The sequence below is a fragment of the Lissotriton vulgaris genome, chromosome 7 (genome assembly GCF_964263255.1).
Source record: "Lissotriton vulgaris chromosome 7, aLisVul1.2, whole genome shotgun sequence".
Classification (NCBI taxonomy): domain Eukaryota; kingdom Metazoa; phylum Chordata; class Amphibia; order Caudata; family Salamandridae; genus Lissotriton; species Lissotriton vulgaris.
The window spans coordinates 1,593,305,116-1,593,323,222 of record NC_141695.1 but is presented as its reverse complement, the minus strand read 5'-3'; the positions used below and the strand labels follow the sequence as shown (position 1 = coordinate 1,593,323,222).

General features: G+C 45.9%; 1 protein-coding gene across 1 annotated transcript in view; it reads left to right on the top strand.

Annotated features, from left to right (window-relative positions):
• The first annotated feature begins 1,432 nt into the window (after positions 1-1,432).
• Positions 1,433-18,107, top strand: part of BMP7 (bone morphogenetic protein 7) — a 290,263-nt gene continuing 273,588 nt past the window's right edge. Inside the window, exon 1 of the mRNA XM_086932499.1 lies at positions 1,433-2,417. Coding sequence (XP_086788625.1) covers positions 1,943-2,417 — 475 coding nt within the window. The 5' untranslated portion in view covers positions 1,433-1,942. The remainder of the gene's footprint in view (positions 2,418-18,107) is intronic.

Sequence of the window (18,107 nt, the reverse complement as noted above, 5' to 3'; positions counted from 1 at the left end):
CCCATGTCAATGTAAAGTCTCTACCCGTTTTCTTGCCCAGGGCTTTAAGTGGGATACAAAAACCGGGGGTCTCTCAAAGGGGCGTGATTCGGGGTGTGACTTCAAAACACTTACACTAAAAATCTGAGTTTAGCATAGTCTGCCGCCCGACTTGTATTTTGCTATTTCTGTCATTGCATCCACATATGTGATACAACAAGTAACATCATACCTACAACAAGTAAGGACTATCGGCTTTGTCAATGGTTGTTAGTTGCATAAGATAAATAAGCTGCAACTATGGCTTGTTACATACAATATTGAAAAAGCTTCCAATTAAAGCCCTGGTGACCCTACCACAATGTTGCTGCTCTTGCGTTTTAGAAAGAGAAGGGAAATCCAGAAAGAAAATGACTCATTAAAGGATTTCCCTTCCCCCACATCGCTCACCTAGCATGACGTCATGCCGTAACTTCTCCACTAGTGAGAAGTGAGCAGGGTGAGCACGCGCACATTCATGTGCCTGCTGTCTCGAAACGGGTCTCTATCGGGCTGTTTTGCGCCCTGGGACTTTTTCCTGGACTGCAGTGACAGCGCTGCTGTTACTGCAGACCGCCTGTGCCAGGGCTCAAAACTGAGCCCCATAGAGACCCGTTTCGAGCCCCCCTTGAAAAAACTGCCTGTGCTCAGACCCCTCGAGACCTGGCCCACTTAAAGCCCTGTCTGTGCCACTAACAACCCTACCTTCTTCCAGGGAGTTTTCCGACTCCGTCTTCCGACAGACACTGTGGTGTAAAGGCTGCACGGGCCGTGAGAATGGATCCCCGTGCTCCTTCTCTGCCTCCCCCCCCCCCCCCGCCCCGCGTTTTAGGACTACCCCATCCCACCAAATAAACACACACCAAGAATGCTATGTATTTTCTTCAGTATTCTAAACACCACCGACACCCCCTGGGCTGAGTGTAAATAAACCACCAGGTGCACAAAGTTCAGCCACGCGCATGGCGCGCCCATACCTTACCTATAGCTGTGCACGGAGCGCACCCGTTGGAGGACAGTGCAGAAAACGCGCGTCCCAAGCATCTGAAGAGTCAGATGCTTTCAGTTTCCCAGCCCTCCATAGCGCCCAGAGTTTAAAGCTTGCCCTTCGATGCGCCTTCGTGTGGCGTGAAGCCGCGCTTTAATAAAGCGGCGCCCAGCTACCGTCTCCCTACCTGATGCCCCCTCAAGTCTCCTTTAGGAGCACCGAGTACGTGAGGTGTCCGTAGAGAGGGCAGCGCGGCTCTCACAGCCGTCTCCGACTGTGATAAGATGGGCTAAGAGCCCCCACCTACCCAGAGCCGCGAGCTGTAACCCCCTGCCTGTTACCGAGCCACTCCCCAACCTGCAGACAAGAAACAAGGCGCTCAAGAGCAGACCCGCCTTCTTTTTTGTTGACTCTGGGGCTCACCCTGGAGCACCGGGGGTGAGCACGGACTCGTGTTGTCCGCTTTATGCGCAGGGAAAATTTGCTGCTCCTCCCACCAGGCACAAGCCTGCGCGCACCGCTCGGGCTGTAGTGTGTGGAGAGCAGCGCAGGGATCGGCACCCCAGGGACTAGCAAGGAGCCCTGCTTCCTGGAGAGCAAGGGGACACTTTATCACAGGACAGACAGACAGGTCCCTGCTGCCTGGGAGGGGAGGTGACCGCCCCCAGGAATAAGGAGCGTCCAGCCCTCAGGAGAGGTCATCACCCCAGGGACCGGCAAAGCTCACCGACCGCTGATCTCTGCTCCCAGGGGAGACGAGGAGGAAAAGGAACCTGCACCTCGGAGAGCCGGGGCCAGGCGGAACCCTGCCGACCCGGAGGCAGTCAGACTCCCGAGGACATGGCATGCTCAGCGTGACCCTCGGCCAAATGAGCAACAGTTAACCCCTTGCATTTTTTTTAACTTAATGGTGCATTATTTATTATTCCATAGTGGATGTTTTCGCCTGCTTTAGTTTTCATAGCGGGTGTTTCTGATGGCCAGCTTGTGAGGGGCGGCCTCTCCTTTGCCATGGGGGTGCTCTGGTGGGGGAGCCTGGCGGCCCTGCTCGCCGTCTGGGGCCCCATCCTGCCGGGCTGGGCCCTGGCTGACTTCTCCCTGGACAATGAGGTGCACTCGTCGTTCATCCACCGGCGGCTGCGCAGCCAGGAGCGGCGCGAGATGCAGCGGGAGATCCTGTCCATCCTGGGCCTGCCGCACCGGCCCCGGCCCCACCTGCACGGCAAGCAGAACTCGGCGCCCATGTTCATGCTCGACCTCTACAACGCCATGGCCGTGGAGGAGGAGGAGGACGGCGGCTTCTCCTACCCCTACAAGCCCATCTTCACCACCCAGGGCCCACCGGCCGCCAGCCTGCAGGACGGCAACTTCCTCACCGACGCCGACATGGTCATGAGCTTCGTCAACCTGGGTGAGTGCGCGGGCCTTTCATTTTTTGGGTGCGTGTAGGCTGGAGTTGGGAGTGAGTAGTGCTTGCAGGAGATGCAAACTGAATTTGCAAATCCAGTGCACCCGGTAGTATTTCCTGTGCCCCTCACACATCGAGAGACCCGCAGTGTTAGTGAATTCTGCTACAATCAGTGTGGTCACGTGGGGAGGCCTTGTTAGCACGAGCATACTTGCCAGTCCTCCGCATTCATGTGTCAACCCAATGCATTGTGGTCCTTGGAGACTTCATTTGGTTTCACTGACCCATAGCAACAGGAGTGACTTGTAGGTGAAAGCCCAACACGGGAGAGAGAATGTGTCGGATTTGACATGTAGTGGGGCATGCACCCTGGTAGTGTTTAGTCCAGTTGGTCCTATGCGAGAAAACCAAGACTTCAAATCCCAGCATGCACTATGCTGTCAAGTGAAAGCCCAGGACTGGGGACAAGGCTGGTTGTGGGTGGGGGTGGGGAACCTTAGCAATGAAGAATAACTCTCGTGATCCTAGGTCAGCACATTTACAGTCCCAAACTTTGATTTTACAACTTATTGTTAACTTATGCCTCCTCGTACCAATTGTACTGAACCAAAGCTACAACCCAATAATGCAGGGAATAATTACATTCAAGCTCACCAGCCAGGGCACGAGCCACGGTGTTCTTTAGTACGGAGGGGAGACCAACCATCTACAGTTGTAGTTTGCTAGAGGGTACTGGTGCATTCACTCGTGTCTTTTTCTCATATTTATTGCAAACTGTAGTCGGCAGGTATCAGAGGCGCAACTAGAGCCTTATTTGGGGGGGGGGGGCTGAACCTTTAATCAGTAGGCAGAGTGGAGCTGCGGGGGCACTTAGAAGGGCTGAAAACAACTGCAAGGCCTAATTAACATTCAAATGGCCTTTTAAAGACCTGTGAAACGTTCGGGTGCGGCTCTGTGTGTGCCCGGGATCTGTCTCATCCCGGGCTGCCCCACTCGACAGGGGGGGGGGCGGCTGAAGCCCGGTGAGTCCAATGGGTGTTGCGCGCCTGGCAGGTATAATTTCTAAAGTGTGTTCGCCTTGCAGTACTTTCATTATCCCGAAATGAAATGCTTCATAACATTTCCAGAGTGTGTGTTTGGATTGCTGGCCGGCCTTGATTGGGTTAATTGGATTTTTTGTGTAACATGACAAGCAAGAGAACTTGCTTTTAAAGAGTGGGTGATTGCATTGGGCAATCTTTTATCGCGGCAGTGTCATTGTGTCATTGGAACATGCGTAATAATACTGTGGAAGATGAAAGCACTGTAGGAATAAAAGGTTCATGTGATGGTATCACATCACTAACTCGCCTCGGTCTGTGATCCAGGCAGATTGTCCAATGCAGGTTGAAAGGGCTAAATTTGCGCCGATGGTTGCAGGTGATAAGCATTGCTTGTGTCCTTCCACTGCTCGCTATTAAGGCACTACTTTTTTTCTTTCTTTTTTAGTTAACACCCCACAAGAGTGCATGTGTTTTTCAGCTGTCACTCGTATGCACTTCGATTCCGATACCTCCCTCCCCGTGCTGCTCTCACCCACGTGCTTCTCACCTGCCCTGTTAAGTAATGTACTCACTTTGCTTCTCTACCCCCAGATCCACGTTGCTCTCTCGTGTTCTTGTCCTGAGCGTCTCCACGCACCCTCTCGTTGCTTCTCATTCCTGCGTTAAGAAAAATCGTGCTCCCTTTTTTTTTTTTTTTTTTTAATAAATGAGGCGCCCACGTCATTTTGTAGGCATGCTTATGTGTGGTGTAAGCACCTTCAAAATGGCACGACCGGCCACGTTGCTGCCTTAAAAAAGCAATGCTGTACAGCATGACTAAACACCATTGGTGGAAAAAACGTAGGTCCTTTAGGGACCCGAAGTTATTAATTATTAAAAAGAGCAATGGTCCCCACGGCAAAGCACGCAGAATATTTAATTTAAACTTGATGTCAATAAAACCTTTTATTTTTGATGTCCTAGTTCTCATACACTTATCAAAAGTGAGTGAAGAAAAATGCCTGGTGCTCACAGGTGTAACACACTGATTAAAAAAAAAACAATCAAGAAAGCCCACAAAAAAAATCACTTCATGATTATACATACTGCCAAAACAAAGGAATATAAATGATTAATTTGTTGGTTCATGGGGTATGCTCGACGTTTTGACTCTCCACATATCATATGGGATCCTCATCAGGACTGGACAATATAGAAAAAGTCGGAGACAAATATTTTATATTGACCTTTGTTAGGCTGCCTTTCCTACCTTTTTTTTATTTGTATTTTTTTTATTATTATTATTATTATTAATATTTTAGAGTGTGCTGTAGCTGACTTTTCGCTGTTAAATACCTCTACCAATCTAGCCGGCACTCCTTCTCTCCACGCATGTCTGGCCTAGTCTTCCAAATTTTTATATCCGGGGATTTTACTTCACTTTATGATTTGAGTATTTTTATGTATTTTCTTTAAATCAAGGATTTTTTTCCCCTCTGATGTGACTATATTGACCATTACGAACTCCTTACCCCATGTGTTTTTTATATTCTGCATGTATGTTTTATTATTTGAGCTTGTGTCGTACAATGTTTGTGTTGATATCCGGAAAATCAACGTCAGAAACCAGCCCTCCAGACCATAAAACAGCCCCACAAACAGTAAAAAAGAACTGCCCACACTCTGACCTGGCAGGCCATCCCCTCGGACACTGCCTGGTTACCTACCTCGAGGGAGCACCAATGATGAAAAGCCCAAGCTATAGCATCGGCCTAGTTCTTGGGCCCTTTCTGTGGCTCCCATGTATTGTATTGTATTGTATTGTATTGTATTGTAATTGCATTTATATAGTGCTTACTATCCTAAACGAGGTGTCAAAGAGCTTTTTTGCGAGTAGCACGCTACTCCAGAAAACTTAAAGGATTAGTGTTGACTTCATATAGTGAAATATGAAAGTAATTTGAGTAATCAATCAAAAAATACTTTTATTTGATTTCATTAAAATCATAAAAGGGTGGGCGTACCTCTATGATTCATAAGACCGTGGATCAACATTTTAAAGCTGGAATCTAAAAAGAAACGAGAGTTGTTGGAGAATGAAAAGACAATAGGAAAATGAAGCTAAATCGTGTCGGCGGGCAATACATAATTAAGGATTTATAAAGTTCTTTTGCCTCATGTTTTCGAAAGTTTGTAACATGATGAAGCCGTCCTGGGCAATTAGCAGCTAATACATTAAAAAGATGACGTAATCAGTGCAATTAAATAGCTGTGGACAATTATTTTCAATCAACTTCTGTTCATTCGCTATTTTTGTCGCTATTTTTGTCCAGTGGTGGATTTGGATTGAGAAGGGTAGGGGAGGGATAGAAGAGGGGAAAAGGTTTGCCTTTATATAGGCTTGCTTCCCCTGATGGGGTGTTGAAGCACTTTTTTGGTGAGTAGCACGCTACTCCGGAACACATAAAGGATTAGTGGTGGATTAGTATAGTGAAATATGAAAGTAATTTGAGTGGTGGATATGTTAGTCAGTTATTTGGATTGAGAAGGGCAGGGGAGGGATAGAAGAGGGGAAAAGGTTAGCATTTTTATAGTGCTTGCTTCCCCTGATGGGGTGTTGAAGCCCTTTTTTGGTGAGTAGTACGCTACTCCTGAACACATTAAGGATTAATGTTGAAAATTAGTATAGTGAAATATGAAAGTAATTTGAATGGTGTCTCTTCTACACGCTATGGAGCTAGAGGCTTATGCTAACCTTTCTCTTCTGAGGGTATCTGCCCTAAACGTTTTGGGACTGATGCTAACAGGACTTAAATAACCAGCCACTTAATAGAATTCTCTACTTAGGAGCACAGAGCTCTGAATTCTCTCAGACAGACATTGTTTGCAGTCTATGAGCGTGTGACTCCAAGTGTTTACTCTGTAATATGATCTTGATAGAGATTCTCTGTCCGCAGTAGTGTTTTTGAAGTTAGTTATGAACGATGACATTAGCTAGGCATTTGACTTTTTACACTGTATTAATAAACGCACAACTTTCGGTGTATTAATACACTTGCTCCAAATAAATGCTTTGTTAGCCTGCATTTATTTTCCTTGGGAAGTCCTATATGGTTAATGTAAAATTTGTAGACCGATAGAAATTCACGATTTTTTTCCCTTGGACACAAATGTAGAGGTTTGCTTTGATTGTCTTAGTCGGTCATTACTAGATGCTGGCACACACAACTCAGCATAATAATTATAGAGAAGGGAAAAGGCCTGTCAGCACTGTGTGTTTAAGTTCTGCTTTGTACAGTGAGTTAATTACCCATAATACTTTCATTTTAGAGGGAAGTGTTAAAGGAGCCGTATGACTAAATCAATAAAAATTGTTCCGATGTCTAAATCGGGAGTAATAAGGACTGCAGAATACCCCTTTGTTTCATGACTTCTGATTGGGTTTTGAGACCTATTGTGCCTTTATTCACTAAGTGACGCTTTGAAAGCAGAAGACAGGGCACTAGGGCAGTAACTCATTCTTTATTAGATTGGGCCTGCCAGGCAGCAATCTGGGTGCAAAGGACGAGTTTTGAGTCTATCAAAAACTTATAATGGCTTAAAGCCCACCGCCATTGCTTACAGTTGATTGGCGTGGTCACTCTAATTGCTTGTTTCTTATTAGAAGGATTTCCTCGCCCCATCCTGCAAGTCTTGCTTGTCCCTGGAGCATCATAGCCTCTTTGCCTTTTGTCTGATTTGCTGGCTTCTGGTCTTCCACTGCACACTACTAGGAAACTATTTTTTTTCTTTATTCTCAAGCACTTCATTGAGAGTGCATGTGTTTTCCAGCTCTCTCCTTCATATGCTTCTACCCCTCCAAATACCCCCACCACGTTCCCTGTTGCTGTATCCCTGGTGTTGCAAGCTTTCTTATGCGTACTTTTCCTTCCTGCCAAACTCCCTTTCTTCCTTCATCACTCTCCGTGTTGATTTCTCACTTGTGTGCTTCTCCCACTGTCATCGTGTTGCTCTCGTTGGTATACTATTTCCCCTCTGCCATGCTCCCCCCCCCACTTGCTGATCAGTTGCCCCCCACACCCACTCTCTTTGTGTTTGTTGGGTGCGAGTACCAGGCAGCACATTGTTGATGCCCCCGCCCCCAACCTTAAAACAAACCCAAAAAAGTGCTTTCACAGTACTTATATTTACTCTTTTTTTAAATTTATTTTTATTCAAAGATCTGTCTCGGTATCAATAATTTAAAAAGGCACACGTTGAGTATATGTAATTATGCACGCGTGATCCTCTTAGATGCAGCGTCACTGCAGTTTTCTTTTCTTTTTTTTAACGTTTGGTCATTGGCATTGCTATACAGAATTGGCCAAGCTAATCGGTTCCAAAAGTGCAAACAATTGGCTTTGCCGATGCTTGTTAGTTCTGATTCTGCTTAACTCAAGGTGCGAAGACCCTGTTATTTTCTCACTGTATGCTGATATGTCTGCAGTTAAGGCCTGATCTAGTTCCCTGCGTTTTTCGCTCTCTCCCTTTGCAACTTTCTGGTTTTATGTTTTCAGTTTTATGTATTGGGAAATGTCACTTTAATTCAAACCGAAACAGCCGGGACTTTATTTCGTTTCTTCGGGGCTTTTGACTCACATTTTTATAAGGTTTCGAAAGGGCTGAGTAGAATGAGCTCAGATGGTAATCTTCTCCCACTTAAAAGCAGCTCTCCTTTCTTCCTGCGATTAGATGTTACGTGCCCCAACAGGCCTGTGTGACTGTTATTATTGTCGGATGCGGAGACTGGAGGGTTTCTAAGTGTGTGGGTCAGTTCAAAGCGGTGGCATTTAACGTCCCGGCAGTGATTCAAAGACCGTGTATGTACACAGTGCTTGGGCGGCCTTTGAGGGCGACATGTGAAGCTCCAAGCTTCTGTGGTTTTTTGGCAGAGCTTGACATCACAGCTGTCCCCATACCTGTGACCATCTCAAAAACAGTTTTCCTTATAACTACAGGGAGGTGCGTTGGCTTGGCCCACTTTTGATTGATCCGAGTACAGCATCACGCAGGTGTTAAAGCGTAAAAGGCCATTTATTAGACAAGGCTGCATAACTAAAGCAAGAACCAAAACATCAACATTAAATAACAACAACCCCATATCAACACCTCATGCCTCACACTCTTCACCCTCTCTGCCCTCATGTCTCCAACCACTCCATGCCCCATACCGTACCTCATATAAATCACCTGTCAAAGAGACGAGGGCAGGGAATCCTTCTGGTGCTGGCACCAGAAAGATTCCTGTTTTTTTAGGTTTTGCCCAGGACCGCGTATGTGCTGTGTCTTGTGAGACCTGTTGTGACCTTACAGGAGCTCACAGGCCGCCCATTGTCACTTCCATTTGCTTGCTTCTTTTTGGTGATTTATATGAGGTACGCCGATCCTTGTGACATTCCAGTCATGCCTCCAGCTCCCCACATCATTCAAACGTGTCCCCCCCCCTCCCCCCCAAGGGATGGGTGCACCCGCTCTTGACCCCCCTATCCCTCCAAAGTACCGCCTAACCGCAGCCCTGGCCTAAACTGGCACGCCAAGACAACCCAAAACACCAGACCCCATGACTGCAGGGTGGGTGGGTGGCCTTTTCACTGAACCCTCCCGATGGTGCTAGGCGCAGGAAGAGGAAGTTACCTTCCTCCCCTGCTCTTTATCCCTTCCCCCTAACTCCTCCCTTTCCCCCTACCTAGCCTGGTCTCGCGCGAATGACCCCGGGGGAAGACTAGTCTGCGACTGTGCTTCCCCCGGGGCCCGGCATTTGAGTGGGAAAAAGTTGTCTTGCGTCAAAAGTGTTTATATTGCTACCCAGAGTCACAACTGGTGTTCTTTCACCTAACAAGGCCACCACTTGCAAAAGTAATGACATGGCGGCTGCTCCTGCAGTCCCATTGGTGCAACAGAGTTTCATCTTACCAAATGCATTAAATGGGCAGGTACTGTCTTGTACAGAGCACCTGCACTTCTGAGCACTGTTGCAATACATTTAATGGGAGAGTCCCGGCACATCTCCGAAGCAAGCAGGTACTCTAAATGGAAAATTAGAAGTGCGGGGATTCGCTATTTAAAACATTGACCTCGCCTATCATGGCCGCATTGTTAAAACACGATGCAGCTATGTTAGAGCTGTTCGCCACACGCTGCAACTGATTTAAATTTTTTTATTTTTATTCATTGTGTTACATTCCAGTTGGTTCACAAGCTTAGCCCAGCAGAAGTGCTAGTGCTGCATCTATCTTACTCCTTTTGCTATGAAAAAAACATAGAACTGGCTTGGTCTGACATACCATAAAACATGAAATCAGAGCGTTAGCCCTGTATGCTTATTTTCTGCCTGCCTTCTGGGTGGACGTAATTTCTGCAGCCGCCATTTACAGTCAGCGGTATGCTGGGCGGTTTGAACCAGCATCCTTACCATCTTCCGCGTCACTTCCTCTTGGGCCTGTATGGGGTTGGCTGTCTTTCACCTAGGCCCATGCCCTCTACCCCGTCACTTCCTCTCAGGCTTGAATGCGCTTCAGCAAGGGTTGGCTCAAAACCAGTGCAGCTGAGCTAAGGAAAGGCGTGGACTGTAGAGGCTCTGAAGGGGGAGAGGGGAATTCAGTATTTTGGGGTTAGTGGGTAACTGGGGTCCTCCTGATGGATTTAAAAAAAACCCGGGTCACAGAATTTAGGTACCGTGTGTGATGGGCACAGATAGGCCGCCAATCCCTCTTTGAATGTGAATAGAACATAGTTTGGGAGCAGATTTGGATTGGTTCCGAGGATTAGGGTGATGTGGTATGAATGAATGGTAGGAACGAGGGATTGCTTCGGCCATTTGTCTAGGCTGCTTCTCCTGATATGGAGCAGGGCTCCTGCAAGTTGGAGGAAGAGTATTGGGGGAAGGGGCTCCTTCATGGAGTGGTTCAGTGTTTGGGCATGTATGGTGTGGTGAGTCAGACACCCTGACCTGGTGTGAGGGAGTCGGGAGAGGCTAGACCCCCCTCACTCTTCGACCACCCTACAAACTTTAAGCATGACAGGAGCAATGCAGGCACTACAGGGCACTATTTCAGGAACATCCCACAACTAGCGCTTATGCCCTAGGTAAGCCAGAATTATTTTGGTTTCTGGATCAAAAGATGTACATTTTGAAGCAGTTTGTAACCCAAGGTTTGTTGCTTCAATAAAAGAAAGGCATTTTAATGTATTTTCTTGTAGTTGCGTTGCCGAACAGGTGTGTCCTACAAGGAAGGTTTTCCATGGTTTCTGTCTGCAAGAGGTTTGATGCTTTGTGTCAAGACTAATACATTCCGGGATCACATCAGATGCTTTAACTGAAGTAAATGTACATTTCAAAATGTCTGGTGTTGGCTAATCTCGAGGAAGCGTTGCAGTGCCCTCTTTTCTACTCTGAGTGCGAAGTGAGTGAATAGAGAGCAGCTTGATGGGGTTACTTTAGGATGTGTCCTACATATAAATATCTGTTCAGGAGCGAACAAACATTTATGTAGCGCCTCATACAAAAAGTCTCATACATCTGGTGCATTGTATGAGATTTGACTGTTAATGAACACGTTGCCATGATTATGGGAAATCCCCACCTTAGGAAGGCAACTTACATTAGGTATAAACCTGAAATATGGGTGATGGCAATGAAATGGAAATCACCACTGCCCCCGCAATGGGGTGCAGAGGTAACTCGGTGGGCACGAGCGGAGAGCACCCTCTTTTCAGGGAAGAGAAATAAAGCCTACAGGAATACCCCCTGGCAACACAGTGGGCTGTGATCCTACAAGGCTTTATGGCACACGCTAGGGTCCACACAAGACCACCATAGCTTCCCAGCATTGCCCCTTCACACGAATGCCTTGATCACCATACAATACCCCTTTTCCCCTGCTGTTTCCCCAATCAAACATGTAGGAAGCTTAGACTTTTGGACACCATGTTTTGTTATGTTAGCCAATTTATGGAGAGCAGCGTTTTATCCCGGAGGTGTCTTGGCGCTAGTCCTGAGAACAACGGTGAGCCAGAGAGAAAAGAAGAGCCTACTGATTTAAAAAGCCACATCTTTAGATGCTTTCTGAATTTGAGAAGGGAGGGAGCTGCCCTTAGGGAGGGGGTGGTGGTAAGGTTCCAAGCTTTGGATGCTCTCAAAACAAAACTGCTTCATCCCCATTTGGCTTAAAAAAAAAAAAAAAAAAAAAAAATATATATATATATATATATATATATAGTTTGCAACAAATTACAATCTGTACATTTTCCCATAATAACTGACAGTAGTCATTGCAGTTCCACATATGTATACATTTACATTTCTTCTTAAACATTCCTGTATTATTTGCTAGTTTACAAAGAAGGTACAACCCACTTGGATTTTAAAATCTGATAGAATTGATTTTGAAAGCACCGGACGATCTTAAATTTCTAGTAAGTGTATACCAGGTTATTTCAGAAACCAGGGTCCAGAGTTATGAAGAGTTCTGTAACTAAGGCAAAGTGCCTTAAACGTGATTCTGTGTTTCACCTTCAATCAGTGAAGGTCTTTCAATGCATGGGAGACTGATTGGTGTCTGGGAAATCCCAGTAATGATCTTGCTTCAGAGTTTTGTAAGACTTGCAGTTTGCAGTTTTTTTCAAATATTGGGCCTGCAGGCAGTTGTAGAGGCCATTGCAATAATCTATTCTTGATAGTACGAGTGTGGAGATGACTGATTTCCTGGCTGCAATAGGGAGGAATATCAGTATTTTCTTCGGGATTCTTAGAACATAATATGAGGACGAGATTACTGCATTGACCGGTTTGCCTAAATTTAGGTGATCGTCTAAAATGACTCCCAAACTTTTTGCTTTGCTAACGGGAATAGGGAGGGGTCCCATTTCCACCCCAAAGGCCGCTTGACCATAACCGTTGCTCATAGTGAGTTTCGGGGGGGATGGGGATATGAATTTAGTTTCCTTTTATATTCTTCTCAATGTTTCATGAACCTATATACTGACTCTTCCAACCTTGCTGTAATAGGAGTTGCTAAGTTTTTGAGCTGGGCATGGGTGCTACGTCATAAAACTGGGGGGCAAAATAATCATGTAAAGGTCTGGTCTGTGCCCTTGAAATATGAATTGGAGCTGGTTTTATTAAACAGAATTTATAACTATGATATTAATACATGTTCAAAGTCTTTATGCTGGGTTATATATTTAATACTTTTTTTAGAACTGGTTTTAAAACGTTAATATATATATGTATTTTTTTATTACCTGTGTTGGTGTAACGTTTGTACGTCTTAGATTTTTAAAGTGTTGGTGTATTCTTCTACGGATGAAATATGTGATAATGTAGTAATTTGCTATTTATTGTCTTTTATGATGAAGAATCGAAATAAAAACTTAATAAATTGAATTGGAAAAAATGATTTTCTTAACAGCACCAGATTTAAAACGACTTTCTCAGACTGCTTCCCCACATACACATTGACATACTGGGCCCTGAGAAGCGTGGGAAACTGAAGGATGTGGTACACATGGTCACACTGCCTCCTTCTTGCCCCACCGTAACATTAACGTCTGTCTGTTATGCACAATTGTTACCTGAGCATTGCATGTTACTGCACTTTGAGAATGTCAATAAAAACGTATTGAAAGAAAGGTTTAAACCCGAAATTGCCGATCTTCAATATGTGCTCACACAATTCTGAGGTCTTAACCTGACCAGACCGCGGAGGCATGCTATTAAAGCTGGCACTTACAGTTTGAGAGCCCCCCTGAAATGTTTCAAAATATTTTCCTTTCTTTAAAATGATGCCCCATTCCATTAATTCAGGTAACTGTCACCACACTGCATTACTAAGGGAGATGCCCAAATACCATAAGGCAGAAAGTAGATTAAGCGCGTCCAATTACTGGTCAGATGGCACTTACGGTCTACATTTTCTACATTGCGTAATAACCTGGGCTTCCTGCGAAGATGTATGAAGCTGGATTAATTTTAACAATTCTTTTATTCCAGACCTAGATTAAAGATACAAATCTAGATCATGAAATAGATTAACACAAGCCATTGTCTCTACAGTGCTGAATTGCATGGGGTAAAACCTGGTTCCAGGTCTTTCCACCGCCCACCTAATAAATTGTGTGGGCTGCCTCAATTCAAACTATTTCACTGTGCTTCGTTCTGACTTGTTATCAGGCCAGAGAGCACTCGAAAGTAATTGGCGTACAGGACAAACTGACATTTCTTGGGTCACTTATCTGAACGGCCCCATCTAGAGGGAACCACCACGTGACTGAATATGAACCTCTCTGTGGCTTCCACCTCAAGAGTGCGCCAAGCCAGGCGCTGTTAACGCGGAGGTCATGTCAAAGAGATGAGGGCAGGCCTGGCAGGGAATCCTTCTGGTGCTGGCACCAGAAGGATTCCTGTTTTTTTAGGTTTTGTCCAGGACCGCGTATGTGCTGTGTCTTGTGAGACCTGTTGTGACCGTACAGGAGCTCAGAGACCGCCCATTGTCACTTCCATTTGCTTGCTTCTTTTTGGTCAACCCCTTAGTATTCTTTCCTCTCTGTGCGTTTGTCCCTCCCCTGTAGCATGGTTGCATTACTGGTGTACCTTCCAGTGCTCATTTTTCAGGTGCTACTTTTTTCCAGAAGCACTACACAGGAGTGCATGTTTTTCAGCTGTCACTCCCATGTTCTCCCCCCCCCCCCTCCAGTGTTCCTTCCCCAGTCCCTTTGTTGTCCATGTGCTTGCTCCGCTCCCCTCTGACCCGTCTGTTAACCGTGTTCTTGCCCTTGCCTCTTTTGCACTCCCTCGTCTTTCAGCCTTCCTCCAGCCCCTCCGAAACACCTTGTGTTGTACATCTAATGCCCCAGCCCACACCTTTTCACAGTCAGTGACTGTGACTGTACCTGCCTGCAAGGGGATGTCTGGGGGGTCCTTAAGACCCCCTTTCTCCCTTCCATAGGGCTCAGGGGGTGCACTCACAATGTGCCCCCTTAGAAGGTGGCCCTCTGTGAGTGTGCCCACTGAGAGCTTCTTTGCCTCTATGCTCACGTCTGTAATATGGCACGAGCGCAGAGGTATAGGAATTACCTCGTTTGCGTAAGGCACACCCCTATGCAAATGAGGGAACACCCCCTTATTGTAGCGCTTGCGTTTTATGTATGCCAGTGCTGTTGGCGTTACTGAAGGGGACGCACAAGCATCTGCTCCCCCTTCTCTAATACCAAAGTGCCCCGTGGGGTGCAAATGCCCATTTTGCCCGGGCACTTCTTGTATTACGGCCCCTGGTGTGTTGAGTATAAGTTTCCCACAAGACAAAAATGCAATACAAGGACCTATTTTTTTCATTGTAATCACACAAGTTCTCCCCAATCAAAATATATAGTCAAGACAAACCATGTTTGGTTAGTGCCAAAGCTTGTTTCTCGGTACAGCTTCTTAAAACACGTTTTCTGTTGGTCTCATAAGGTCTGGTAACAGCTGAGCTATTATACAACTGTTCTTCAAGGCTTTTTTTAATCCAGTCAAAGCATGTTCTCGTCCTCACAAAGTGATACAAAAGGGGATGATGGACGGAGCGTTTGAGCAAATCAAACACTCACCCCCCCCAGTCCACTGATCTGGGTTTAATCCATCACCATTCTTTAGCTCACTCAGCCACCCCAGTTCAGACATGGCCATATGCAAATGAGTCTGACCCTGTGCCTCATGGGAACAGTCCAGCCCGAACTGCCAAGCCATGTCTTCCCTGGACCGGAAACAAGCATCCTGGGTCACCCCGAGTGGGATGGGTATGCTCAGACGTGAGTCCCATGCTCTCCACACCACTGGATTCAAGCAAGCCGGGCTGAAGATGGCTGGAATGCCAGAAACCGGTCCTCAGAAGCTTGTTTCCGGTCCTGGGAAGGCATGGCTTGGCAGTTCGGGCTGGACTGTTCCCATGAGGCACAAGGTCAGACTGATTTGCATATGGCCATGTCTGAACTGGGGTGGTGTGGAGGGCAAAAAAAACGATGGATTTAGACCCAGATCTCTGTACTGGGGTGAATGTATGACATTGTTCTGCATTCTGTCCATCAACTGTGGTTTTTGCCCTCGTCCTCACAAACACACCACCTCAAGTTATAAGCTGAAGTCTTCTACTTTGCAGAGAGGCCACATAACTGTAGATAGAATTCCAGCGTTGGGTTTCTTCTCCTGCACATGACCTGGTCGACTCTTGAAATGCCATGCAAGGGGTCCTCTAGATGTGAAATGTGTGACTGAGCAAGGATTTCTCTGGGGAAAGCAAGAGGTATTTTTCAATTCTCATCAATTGATCTCCTACTCCTCTCACCCCAGCAGCGTAGGGAGTATGTCATTGGCCTTGATGCACACAAGAAACATTACCCCTTTGACTGTTGTTGGGGTAGTAAAATATTACAATTTTCAGGGCTCACTAGGCCCATCCGGGCTCTGGACACCGGCGCCACTGCACCTGGTGCACTAATGATGACTACGCCCTGCTCCACCCTCAGCAACGGATTGTTTTGTTTAAAAAAACCCAACAACAAACCTATAGGTACAGTCATGATTAGCCTGGAGGGATAAAACAGCAGGTGCTGAAAGGTCACAGTGAATGAGTTTTGTGTAAAATATAAAACTGTACTTCTCTGGTTCTCGTTAATATGCAGAGGAAATTGAGACCTGTAAATTGATCATCCATCTGTCGTGCTTTAGAAATAGTGTCGTTTATCTTTGCTAAAACCAATGTGATCGGAGTCGTTTGAAACTCGTGGGTTGGGTCAAATCGATTTCAAATAATTTTCGTTTACAAAAAATATTTTGCACTGGACTTAGGGTTTGCTAACTTTCCAGTATACATATTAGTTTAAAATGTGAGTCTTAATACCTGAATGGAATTCCCCTTTCCCTCACTTAGGTTCCCTGCTTGATTTGCTGTTTGGCTTAAAACGGCGTGGCTACACACCCGAAGGGAGCAAAAATACACAAGTACGCTGATTGCATTGATGGGGGTTTAGGGATCGTTAGCAGGCGTTGCAGGCATCGACAATCTTTTTGCATATGTTACTGATCAACGTCCCATGTCCTTCTTAGTTTGGCCGCTATAAATTATTTCAAATGTGGGACCTTTGTACAAAAGGCACTCTTTTTCTTGTCTTATTACACTGCAGAATGTATTGGGGGAGGGGGGGAGGGGGGGGGGCTCTGCACCGCAGGGGCTTTTGTTATGCCATGATCAAGGCGGCTTTTTATTTTTTTGTATGTAAAGGAATTTTTTTTTTACACAACTGTTTAAACCTTGTAGAAGTCTTCATGATCATAGTGTTTTGGGGATGCAGTTGGTCTTTTTTTCTTTATTCAGACCGTTACTGCAGCAGTAAATTAAACCCATCTTAATCGGGGTTGTTTCCACAATACCAAATGCTACTAGGGTGACCCAACTGGCTGGCATGGGTGCAATTTCAGGACGGTGAGTATAAAAATTCTGGACAAAGGGTCAAAATTCAGAACAAAAAATCAGGGCAGAAGGTCACATTTTTGGACAAAAATGTGCGACAAAAGGTAATTTTTACAGACTGGTCAGAGGTGGTAACGCATTAGTAGGTAAATAGACAACCAACATAAGTACAGGTCAAAATACGTTTATATTGGGTTGAGACAATCGTGCACTTCAGTTTTTCGGTATTCGCGCAGCTTTGAGCAACTGTGCAGGTCTTTTTGTGGTATTTCATATGATCATAATCTATATGGTTCTGCACTGGGTTGTCCAGTCTGATATTGTGTTTATAGTTCATGGTCCTGAGCAGGCATGTTTTGTGAGAGAAGTGTTCAGGAAGATCTGCTCGGATGGACTCTACATATCTGAGTGCCACTATGAGATGCAAAGCAGCACACCTAGAGTTTAGCTAATTGGGACCTGCAGGGCTGGACTGGAGTGCAGTCATCAGAGTGGCCAACTTTGTGTCGGGTTGATTAAGGTATTTCATGTCTGTTCAGCCGGTGATGACTGATTTAGGGGCTGGTACAGTACTGAGTGATGCGGCACAGTTCCTCCGTTTCCCGCTATTACTCCTTCCTCCCCTCCCTCCTACGAATTCTTGCAACATTGTTTGTGTACTGTACCTTACTATGCTCTTGTAACTTTAAACGCAACAATCCTAAATGTAAAGTGCTCCGATACCCTCTTGGGTCAAGTTTGCACTATATAAAACTTTATAAATAAATAAGGCCCATAGTAGACAGGTCTTGTGTAATCGTAAGAGCATTAACCCCTTGCAGGCTCATGACGAGCTCAGCTCGTCATGAGCTACAGTGCTCCGGTGCTCATGACGAGCTGAGCTTGTCATGGCCTTTAGAACGTTCGCACGCTGGGCTAATTCCCCTGCTGTGCTGAGCGTTCTAAAGAAACGTGTTTGGCCGTGACGAGCTGAGCTTGTCATGAGCACCGGGGCTCTGAGCGCGCCCCCACCCCTCCCCCCCAGCACAGCAGGGGAATGTGCCCAGCAGGAAAGGGGTTAAGCAGGAAAAGGTTGTTATTAACCTGCCTGCATGAACTTAAATTGGCTGCACTCTGCTGAGTGTCATGGTATTATAGTGGGCAAGAACGGTTCAAAAACAGTTTACATTACTATATAATTGCCTGGC